Raw genomic sequence first — 12,213 nt, forward strand, 5'->3', positions numbered from 1 at the left:
AGGAAATTTAGTTAAAGGGTTAATAAAATTTAAAATGTTTATGATTCTGCCTACCTGTTTGATAAAATCCTAATACAGTTCATGAATACTACTTCTAGGGTTTTATTTTTCTTAAAAGATGTGGATAAAAAATACTACTGGAAGACAATTTAAAACACTTGATACCTAGAATTATGATCTTATAAAAACTTTTTTTCTGAGGTGTCAATACTTTTGAACTGACAACAGCTGAGACTGGGATATTTATTGAAAACAGAACAAACCCAGGTATTTTTACCACTAGGGTGTAACAATTTTTAAAAGCCTTAAAACTAATCCACTGTCAGGTTAGTTATTTATGAATATTCCACATGCTACATTGTCAGCTAGAACTTGCAAGGACTTCAAAAAAGTTAAAAGCTCGCTGCTTTCACAATGAGCACGTAAGGTAAGTCTGTTGAGTAGAAAAGTACAAACCAGGATGAAAGACACATGAAGTATAGGGCTTACTTCAGGGTAGACTAAATGTATGCCTCTTTTAGACATAATTCATGGAACAGCAAAAATCCAAGGCAGTTTTCCTGGCTCTGTTTTCATTCATTTTTACATTAATACTGTCATTACTAGGGATGGATTAATTTGACACCGACACTTTTAACCCCTTGAAAAACAGAGGGATATTCGGTGTCACGCGTTCTGCTGAAAGACGTAGAGGGTATATATTAAAGCAACTTCAGTTACTGAGGCTTCTTCTGTTCCGTAAGCATAAGGAGATGGAAGTTTTCCCTCTGTACTGCACTACACCTGTGTGAAGGGTACCTGTGTGTGTGTGTATAAGCACGCATCCCCAAAACACATTAAACACACACTATCAAACAATTGCTACTATTATTTTAAGAATATAAAAAAATGGGGTGGGGGGGTAGGGGGGTGGGGGGAACAGCCTAACTGGAAAGGCTTGGAAGATTGTCAAGATTCTTTTTATAAATTCAGTAAAATATGACAGCATTACAGAGGTGGTTTTATGCCACATAAGCTACAAGACTCACCTCTCGTTCTAACATCAACCCTTCTGCTCTCAAATTTTTCTCAAACGTGCTTCTTTTTTCTACCTGTGGACTTGATTTTTTGTAGACCAAGATGTAATCGATGCGCTTTTTGCCATCTTTGAAGAAGAGTCCTGATGATGCCATGGCATCAGTCTGGAGAATATTAAAAAAAAATAATAAATAATACACTAAATATGGCATCCATAAAGATGAAGAGCCCCATCACAAATGGCATGGAAATATCCACCTCTGCAGGATGAAGATGTAAAGAAGTCACAAGAACAGGAAGTTCATATGCATCAGCTGCTGGGGGTTTCACATTGATCATAACAAAACAAAATAGCTCTACAAAACCCATATTCCAGCTATTTCTTTCAGCTGTGCAAAAATCTTAAAATTATTGTGTGATATACATCGATAGGAACTACTGTAAATCCTTACTTTCTAACAAGAATTTAAAAAAAAATTAAAGGCAAGAAATTAAACTACGTTTCCCAGCTTTGTACCTGTGTAAATTTTATAGAACATACATACCTGTATTTTCTCCAAGAGAGAAATAAATCGAAAAAATTTAAAAAGTAACACTATTTATTGGAATGTTTTCCTGGATATTCTAGCTGAAGTGCCTTCGCAATGCCATGTTAGCAATGTTTAAATCTTGCCTAGTTCTTTCCCACCGTGATTGCAAACACAAGGGATTCTCTGACCTTGATACAGAAAACTGCTTTACATGCTGCTGCTGCTGCAAGCTATTTTTGCATTCTGCATTTTGCATGATTCAGAACAGACAGTGACTGTATCAACTGGTGTCAGTCTATAAAGACTTGGAAATCTGAAAAGGTAAACTGAGAAACGATCATCATCTTCTGGAGAATGTAGCACTCACTTTAACACCAACTGTCCAGAACAAATATGTTCATTTGAAGGAAAATACATTACACCCATGTATATGGGACCAGAAGCCTATGAATGCTGCATCTTCTGGCCTTAGAAATTCATCCTATTTGGATTATTTGCTATGAAATTTATAATACTCAGAGTTATATCCAATAGTTACACTCTCTATTGGTAAACAGAATCAAGTGCTAGTGCATGATATCAGCAGCATGAATACTGGGTAGCAGCTGACTTGCTTCTGCGTGAAAGGTTTTCCTTACTCCCACATACCTCACTGCCAACTTTCGACACATTTAGTGCCTCTGAGAACTCCTCAGTCTGCAAAACCTAAGGTTTTCTGACAAGATTCTTCCTCTCTCTATGCTTTTTTTAACTCCCAAAGAAAAAAATCAAGGAACAGTCATTCTCAGACCACCCAGTGTTACAAAGGAGTGCATCATCAGGCATATGAAAACGTAATTTAAGTACATTAAACCTCAATTCAGAGTCATAGAATCTTTTAGGTTTGAAAAGACCTTTGAGATCATCAAGTCCAACTGTTAACGTAACGCTGCCAAGTCAATCACTAAACCATGTCTCTATGCCTAAGCACCACATCTACATGTCTTTTAAACACCTCCCAGGGAAGGTGAGGTGGTAGACTAAAGATGTGAAAATGTAAGTTTGAATATGCACGTTTTTGAACACCCAAACCTTTTCCAGGTTCAAGACAGAAGCAATGAATCCACTCTTCAACAAAGAAGAATTCCAGCAGAGGTATTTCAAAAAAGCAGACTGGAGCTGCTTTTGTGGTCCATGAAGTGGGCAAAATCAGATGCACAACACCTGGCCAAAATTCCCACAAAGGGGAGATCTCAATCTTCTACAATTTCTGTTCATGCAACTTCTGTACAGACATTCCACAAATTAAATCTACCTTTTTGTAATACACTTCTACCTTTCTTTGACTTCTTATTTCCAGTCTTTCTTTCCCCATTTCTAAAACATCTGGTTTTCTCAAGTCTTGAAAAAACATGTTTTCTTTCTCAGAACAACAACAATATGCAAATACTCCCTCAGATTCATCCGCACCACACAGAATTCTTTAGGGGCCACGTTCAATAAATAATGAGCTGTGCTGATAATGGAGAGAAATGTTCCATCTGTTCATCTCAGACCACTTTCTGAGCACTACCACCACAGGCTGAGCTGTGCAATCCTGAAGCCACTTAGCACAACCGTGCCGTGAACCTGACCTACACGCTATCAATTTCAGGACTGATTCACTTCAACGCTACTAGCACCGCTACTTTCACTTCAGTGCAATTCTCAGGCAATGTTGTTCACCTATATTAGCTGGAATACGTGTGCCACTAAAAGGAATTTATCTGGTGATTTAGGTGTTTTTTTTCAGTGGATTGCAAGGAGTTCTGTAAGGTGTATGGAGAACAGGGAGCAGTAATTTCAGTTTAACGTATGAGTCAAGGTATATTGGTCACTACCTACACCTAGCACAGCAAATCAGTCTGTTAGTTCAATGGGCATTCAGGCAAAGCACATTTATTATTTCCCTGGTTTTTTGAACCAATCAATCTCTGAGTCATTCTTTCACCTTTTTCTCAATGCAGTGGAGGAGAAAAGCATCAAAAAATAATATATATATATATATAGTGCAAAGCCCTTACTCTCCTCTATTCTTTTTAAAACTTCCTATTTCACCTGAAAAATGGGTGAAAAATGGACTGATCAATGTTTTTCTCTCTAATTCTCTTCATCATAACTCTCTTCATTCATAATTCTCATCACCCTTTTAGTTTTCCAGATTTTCTGAAACAGTACCCACTTGATAAGCTTTCCTAGATTTACACACATATGAGAAGTTAAATTTAAGTTTGATTTGAAAAAAATATTTTAGAATATTGTTTTATAATTCGGCTTGCAAACTCAGCATTTTAACTTCAACTCATTCTCCCCAAGTCTTTAAATACAAGAACTTTAAATTTCATCTATTTGTGTACTGGAGGTTGTGAAGTGCTTCCTCACTTGACAGTAAAAGTGTTCAGAATGCAGAATCGTAATACACTGGTTTACATCAGAGTAAAATATTACCTGAGGCTTTGTCACTACAGATCTGTTGCAGTTGCTTGGCTTTATTATTTGTCAACATTTTTGAGTTGAGTCATAGCTTGTGATTATTACAGCAAATAATGTGACACACTGCTTCAAAGTCTGAAACAGCGTAAAATCCAAAATACTGACATTATTATTCAACCAAAGTTTACACAAAACAAGTTGAGCAATTTAACCTAGGAAAAGAAGGTTTTCCTGAAGAAAAAAAAAAAAAAAAAGAAAAAAAAAAAAAGAAAAGAGGTGAAATAGAAGTATAACACAAATATTTAGCAAAGTTAGAAAATAAAGAGTTTACACTTCTGCTAAAATATGGTGCTAGAAGAATTCCTTTGGATTTAATCAACATGGAGGGATTGATCAAGAAACTATTTTTCAGATTCTAGTTAATAAGCAATGCCCTCTTTACCAAGAGGGAAAAGCTGTTTTACAGGCTCTTTCTCCAATTAATTTAAATAGTACGATTTGCAGAAATTATAACTATTTCAACTTTGTTGATTTAAGTCTACTGTTCTGCTCTGTAGACTAATACTTTACCAATTTTTCACCCCACACATGGAAACAAATATTCCACAAGAGTGAGTTGGAAGCATTCCCGAAACAGAAAGCAAATATTAGATCCATGTAAGAGAAAATGACAAGGCACGCAGTTTAACATACCAGTGTACTTGCATTTTTTTCCACCTTATACCAGTGAAAAGTTTAAGCTCGTGAAATAACACGCACTACCAAGGTAAATTCAGAGGTCAGCTAGACCCAACGCATCTGTTGCAACCATTAATTTCCCCTTGACTCAACTGTTGACAGGGCTCAACATGGCTAACGTAACAGCAACTGCTTAAAGGCTGACAAAAAAGGAGAGAAGATGTACTAAAAAATGTGATATTTCCCTCAACCATCCAATTTCACCTCACAGGTTTCTATGTATTTGGGAACTACCCATGGAATTCTTCTTCCAGAACTTTGTCCAGCTGCTGCCAAATCCATATAATCTTTCAGAATCCCCAACACCTTTGTTAAGGATTTCCGCAGCTCAGTTGTGGGAGGGCCACACACCCTTGTTTTGAGTTTGGGTCAAACTAGCTTTATTTGATGTTCCATGGCTATAATTCCACAAACAAATGTAAGTGGTTTCTTAAGCTCTGTAGGACCTTATAATTACTTTAATACAATTAATGAAACTACTTGATTCAAATATTGCCTTAAATTTAACTGTACCCTTAAAAGATGTTATATTAATGAGAAATTACTATTTATTAAAACAATCACTATTCTTCTTTGGCCAAACATGTACAGTCCTCCTCTTATAAGGGACTTTCTTACAAAACTTCACAATTATCTACAGTCAGAAATGACCTATCAATAACAATTATTAATGCAGAGCAAACATTAATGATAAATATTTTAACATGTACATATCTAATCTACTGCAATAGTATATTATTTGTATTATATGAGTAATATAAAATATTGAATGTTTTGTAGACTGAAGTCAGACTTAATATTCAATGACACTTCACAGCATTCAAGCCAGGGCAAAAAGCTAACCTCTTGTCACAATTGCGTTGCAATAGTGACAAGGAAAGTTTTATTCAGGCAAAAATTCAAAGCACTTCAGTGTGAATTTGGCCTACAGAAAGCTGCACTATTAGATTCTACATGTTTTTATTTTAATAAATGTATTTATTTTAACTTAATAGCAACATCCAGTAAATCAAGTCTGACACGAAAGAAATTGTCTAACCTGTTTGTTTCACATAAAAGACTTTCATTACCATTATCTGACATATAGATGCTAAACGAAAAGCAGGGAACAAGACATATATTTTATGGCTTTACAGTTTCCTGAAATTTGCCAGCAATGGCAATGGAAATGAGCATGGTTTTAATCTATTTTGTACATGTAAATACAGAGGCTGACAATTCTTTATTTCAATATCTGTTAGAGTTTGCTGCTGATGCACGTTGTAAATTGCTTTAGAATATATCTAAAAAATAGTTTCATCTACTCCCTCCACACTCAATAATCATAAATAAAACATCATTACATCACCAGCACAGCACAAGTGCTACTCTGGCAGCGTGCACAGAGCAGACCCAGCCGAGAGCAGGTTACTCTGACCCAATGTACGCACACAGGGGGAAACAACTTTTACACTGGGGTGCAGCTCAGGCAGTGAACAGTCCCTGTTTCAATTTCTGACTTCAAGGACCGGCGTTTACTTAAGAAAAAGAATATAAGGAGTTTTCACATTTGTATGAACATACAGAGAACATCAGTTCTCAGCCATGGTTAACAACAAGAGCATTCACTTACATAAACACTGATTGAAACAGTACACAAGAATTAAGCCCCCACAGCATGATATGTTTATTTTGCTTCTGCAGTAGACAGGATGAAGTTCAACTTTCCTCTGTGTGGGTGGTGCAATTTGGATTTAGATTTGTAGAATTATGTAAAGGAAAGTAAATGTACCAACAGACTAGTGTCAGGGATCCAAAAGATAGATGGATGTGCACAGCTGAGCTTTGGTACTCTTTTACATTCTGCAGCCCAGGTTTGCTAAATTTTTCGTCCCAAAATATTTTTATTTTATGGTGATGATGTTTAGAACAAAACTCATTTCCTCCCTACGACAGCTTGTGAACTCTGACAGCTAAACATGCTAGAGAAAAATCATTTTGGTAAACTCTTACCAGTAATGAATCAACATCCTACAGACTCACTCAAATGTCTTGTTTTTTGTATTTTTTTTTTCCCCAGAGAAACTGTAAGAAGGGAAGGGAAGGGAAGAACCCACCAGTAGGAAAAGTGATGCTACTACTGGAAATGGAAGCACTGAATTCAAGCACAAAGCCCCAGCATCACCACTCCATAACAGCACCACCTCACCAATAGCATTTTTCAGAATCAGAGATGTAGGGGAAGATTGTAGAACCAGAAAACATTGGAGGAAGAAAGACAGACAAGTAAACAGACTGAAACATGTTTGCTTCCTCATGGAAACAACAACATGTTCGCTGACCTACAGCTGACACACAAAACTTTTGTAAACACCACCATAAAGCTCATTGGCATGGAGCCTTACAGCCCAGACAGGACCACGTGGAACGTTCTCATTCTCTTCCTCTCTCTCAAATCACTTTGTCCACTTGCAAGGAAAAACAGCTTGGAATGGAGGGGTAAGAGGGGGAGAATGAAGCTCAAGGTGGAAAACGCACAGGTGGGGCAAAGAAAAGTCATCTGTCTCCTGATGTCTTGGTTTTTAAGAGATGTTTTATAGATAGCAATGGATGAGTTCAGGGCTAGTAAATCACGTATAAGACGGAAGTAGCCATGGAAACAATGTCAGGAACTAGTGCAGGAATTCTGACAGAGGTCAAGTCTGATGTGTGAAATTCTTCGGCACTGTAACTACCTAAAGCTGCAAAATCCACATGAATAGCTTTCCTGTTCTAACTCTTGAGTGGAATGGTTATTTCTCATAAAAGAAAACTTTCCTCCAATATAATGTATTGTTCTTAGAACTTCGTAAGATGCTATTAAGTGGAACAATTACTGGCTGATTCATGAAAACCATGCCATTTATGTCGATTACTAATTCCCCCTACCAACATTACCATGAACTTTTCATTACCATCTTCAGCGATATTCACACTGAAGGATGCCACCATTTCGGTGGTTAGTGTCTCCAGCCAGAGTTTATGACTCAACTCTTACCTTTTAGTATTTTCTGGAAATAAATGCATTTCTGATGCTAACTACAATGGGCTGATTTCCATGAACAAATGTAAGATTCCTAATTCATGCTTGCTTTGGTGATTTATAAAAATTTATAAAATCAAACCTGGGACCCCAAGAAGGTTACAGGCCTCTTAAGTTACACAGAATTAGCTGTGAAAATATTTCAAAAGATTTTAAAATAGTACTGGAATTTTTTTTACATTTTAAAGTCATACTCTAAGAATACTCTATGGTGTAGTTTATGAGAAATTTTCTAAGCACACGACTAAATCAGCAATAATCTTTAGGTGTTTGAAGGGTTTTGGAATGGATAAACCAGAAATAGATCTATTATGTACATCCCTTCAATTACTTAATTCCAAAAATATAGATTGATTGGTTTTAAGTGTGTAGTGTTTTGTGCTTTTTTTCTTTTGCAAATAATTATGAGCATAATAACGTAGGAAAGAAATTTTGGGACATATTTGCATATGCAAAGACATCCAAACTATCTTCGGCATCAGAGACAACACAGCCTGGTTAACACGACAGGCTGCTGTAATTACCCATGGTAATGTATGTCTGTGCGTACCATGCTGTACTGTGCAGAGCCTAGCTGCTTTCTGAACAGAAAGGAAGACTTCCAGAAATATCTAACCTTACCAATAAAACTGCAGTTTGACTTTTTAAGAGTAACCTAAAGAGTCAGTAATTATTTTAGCTTCGTCACAGAGGGCTTTTTTTTTTCTCCCATTTTCATTCTGTTCAGATGTACAGAGTAAGCATGAAAAATACATTTGTACATAATATGAACAATGCATTTTGCTTCAGGAAAGGAGTAGGCTTAGGTGGTCTTGCACAATATTTTAAAAAGAAGTCTATTCAGCGTTACTGTGTGAGGAAGCAGAAATGGAGGATATTTGGAGACAGGAGGAGGCTTCCCATGTTTAATGCTTCTATTTGCTCTTTTGGGTCTCATAGGGAGGCCTTAATAAGAAGCGTACCGACATGACCACTGAAAATTTTTCTTTACATGCTTATTTTTTAAAACTTTCATCTTTACGATAAAATTACTTACTACTTTCCCTGCATTTCCTGAAATATTTTCTGAGGGTTTTCAAACTTAATTTCTGTTGCATTTTACCATGCCTTTCTACTCCAGTATACTGATTTTATCTGTTATCATTTCTTTATTTTTTTTTTTACTTTTGTGTTATTAGACTGCATTTGTGGACTACTGATCTATCAGGCTCCCTTTGCTCTTCTTTCCAGCACGCTGTTGTCTGCTGGCAACATCTTGTTCTTATTTATACACTAAAACATTTTTATTGCCACACTTTCTCCTTCAGCACACATGCCTGACGAGTACTGAATACAGAGGCAGGATTATAAGTGAAATAATGTATGTGAACCTAGTGATAAATTTACAGGATTAGAACATACAGCAAGAATATGTGCAACTCTGAAAGTCATGGACTTCAAACAGGATAAAATGAAAACAGAAAATACCTCCTGCAAAAGTGTGGAAAATAACATATTAAGATTGAAGAACATTTTTATTCTGCAGATATTACATTTAATTCATTCCATTTTTCAAAACCACCATGAAATTCTGTAAGCAAAATACTTATTTTGCAGGAGAGAGAGGAATAGATATATTTGAAATTGCAAAGAATCCAAAAATATGCCTAAACAATGTATTTTGGGTTTCCACAGGCAGACTTATCCTTTAATAATCACTGTAATAATCTAAACTTACTGAGTTTTACTCAAAGTATAATGAATTTTCAGCAATATGTCCAGCTCATTAGATAAAATTCTCCATATGTTTTGGTCAATTGCTTATTTAAGATCTTACTTAAAACTCCTTAGAAGTTTATGCCTCTCTTCCAGGGACTGAAAGAGAAATCATTGCAGACCCCATCCAAACAAAGGGAGTCTGGACATGCAGTATCACAGCGGATTTTGGTGGATACCAGGAAAAAGGCAGCAAACAAGGCTACTGTACAGGCAGCATTTCTTTATTATTCCTGAAACCATAGCGATAATCTCTGAACTCTGTTCTAAAAATCCCTTCTTTACCTTGCCAAATAGCAAAATACACTACCTAGATAAAAAAATTCTTCTAATTAAAAAAAATCATCAGAACAAAGAGAGTAACAGGTATGTAGTGAATCAAAGTAAATGGAAATGTAATTTCTTAAATACTCCTATCTTGCCACAGTACACGTGATAGCAATCGGTACAGAAAAGAATTCACTGCTACTGACCTCACTGCTGCTTCAGACAAACGTTGCCTTCCATTCAAGCGATAAAGTCTATTTAAGCCTGCCTTCCTAAGAATAGTGAGACTAGAACATTTGAAATACCAACTTTCCAGGCAGGGGACTTCTCATTTCCTACATTTCCCTTGCAATAGCAGATACTACTCATTCCAGACTTTGCTCAGGAGCCACTTGTTGGCATCATTCCTCTGCTTGATGTCCCTTGGCAGAATCACATACATGAAGCCATACTTTCTACACAATCTCAACAGCAGTTGGTGCTGAAAAGACAGCAGAGATGGATAATGAAGACAGCTTTTTCATGGGCCTGAACAACTCACAATTTTTCAGTATGAAATCTGTGAATTCTGAAATGATATCAGCCTACACTAAAAAGATTGTGAGTTATAAATTATAATCAAGGAAACAAGAAAAGTAGATGACTATCAAGATGAATGTTGGCATCCAGATGCAGTGTTTCTGATTTTCATTCTCTGGCCAGACTGAGAGAACTCTTTTATCATGATACATCGGTTTCTTCTCCAAATATATGAGAGTACTTACCAGCTGTAAAGTTGTAAAGCAGTCTTCTATGCTTTCAACTGTCTCAAAAAGAATGAGAAGCCTCCTTTTGCTAGCTTTATATCCATTTGGGGAAGAAGTTTCCATTAGACGTCTTCCACCATCACCAAGATTTGTATGATAACCCAAAGGCAAAATACTGAACTTCTTTGCTAATAGAAGACTAATCTAAATCCCCTCTGCCTTTTTCCTGTGGAGGTGGGTGAACAGGAAACAGGAGAATCCTGCTTGGTTGCCTCGTGTGCTGGTTTTAGCTGGGATAGAGTTTTCTTCATAGTGGCTGGTGTGTGGCTCATGTTTTGGATTTGTGCTGGAAACTGTTGATGATTCAGGGATGTTTTATTTACTGCTGAGCAGCTCTCACAGCACCAAGGGCTTTCCTGCTCCTCAGCCGCCAGCCAGCAGGCTGGGGAGCACCAGGGGCTGGCAGGGGACACAGCCGGGACAGCCGAGCCCCACGGACCAAAGGGACATCCCATCCCATGCGGCGTCACGCTCGGCATGGAAAGCTGGGGGAGAAGAAGGACGGGGGGACGTTGGGAGTGACGGCATCTGTCCACCCAAGTCACCGCTACGCGTGGCGGAGCCCTGCTGTCCTGGGGGTGGCTGGGCACCTGCCTGCCCCTGGGGAGGGGGGAAGGGGGGAAGGGATTCCTCGCTTTGCTTCGCTTCCATGTGCGGCTTTTGCTTTGCCCATTAAACTGTCTTTATCTCAACCCACGGGTTTTCTCACTTTTACCCTTCCAGTTCTCTCCCCCATCCCACTGTGGGGGAGCGAGTGGCTGCGTGGGGCTGAGCTGCCGGCTGGGGTTAAACCATGACACTTCATTTGCAAAAACATTATAAAAGCAGAAGGATGTTTCTAAAGTAATTGCTGTGATAAAAACAGTTGTCAAGGCTAAAAGCCAGATGTGCTTTCAGAAGCCTGTTTGTAAACCCTGAAGCACTTTGTTTGGTAGGTCAGGACATACGCAGATTGAGACATAAAAAGTACATTTTTGTTTAAACTTAACATAAATACAAGGCTTCTCTTTAAACTTTGAAAGAAACATAGCTTACTGGCTACCTATAAACTTTATATCGGTCCTGAATGCAGAGCTGGGAGAAAACACAGCTAGTCGTCATTTTATATTTAACATGAAAATACAAAAAAATATTTTGCTTTAGCACAATGTAATGCCTGTTACTAGATAGAAATTATCTGTGGCTAGATATTTTGGTAGCAGTCTTATTAAAAATATTTAGTGCTCTATAACCTAGTCTAAATCCTGCAAATTTTCCATTATTTTTTCTGTCTTTTAGGCCACATAAAAAGCTTTGTCTACCTAATCAACAAAATCAAACAAGAACATCTGTTATTATTTCTGCCTTAATTCATCTAGCTTTGCCAAAACAGCCAAAAATCTGTGAAGGCAAAAAGTTCTCATCGCAACGCTTTAGATTAAAATAGAACCCTTCTCTGTCAGTACCAAGGTTTCATTTTCATGTTACAGGTTTCAGATCTGTAAATACAATTATCTGTAAACCTACCTAAAAGTTATTAGACAGGTCTTATTATAGAAGGTTTTTTCTAAAAGGATCCCATGAAATGAAGTCTCAGAGATCACACCAA

At 37.3% G+C, this 12,213-nt stretch overlaps 1 protein-coding gene across 1 annotated transcript in view; it reads right to left on the reverse strand.

Moving 5' to 3' along the window:
- ANO3 (anoctamin 3) overlaps positions 1-12,213 on the reverse strand; it is a 138,331-nt gene that overhangs the window by 63,786 nt on the left and 62,332 nt on the right. The window contains exon 5 of the mRNA XM_040609404.1: positions 1,029-1,181. Coding sequence (XP_040465338.1) covers positions 1,029-1,181 — 153 coding nt within the window. The remainder of the gene's footprint in view (positions 1-1,028; positions 1,182-12,213) is intronic.

Source organism: Falco naumanni, chromosome 10, assembly GCF_017639655.2.
Source record: "Falco naumanni isolate bFalNau1 chromosome 10, bFalNau1.pat, whole genome shotgun sequence".
In the NCBI taxonomy this organism is placed as follows: Eukaryota; Metazoa; Chordata; class Aves; order Falconiformes; family Falconidae; genus Falco; species Falco naumanni.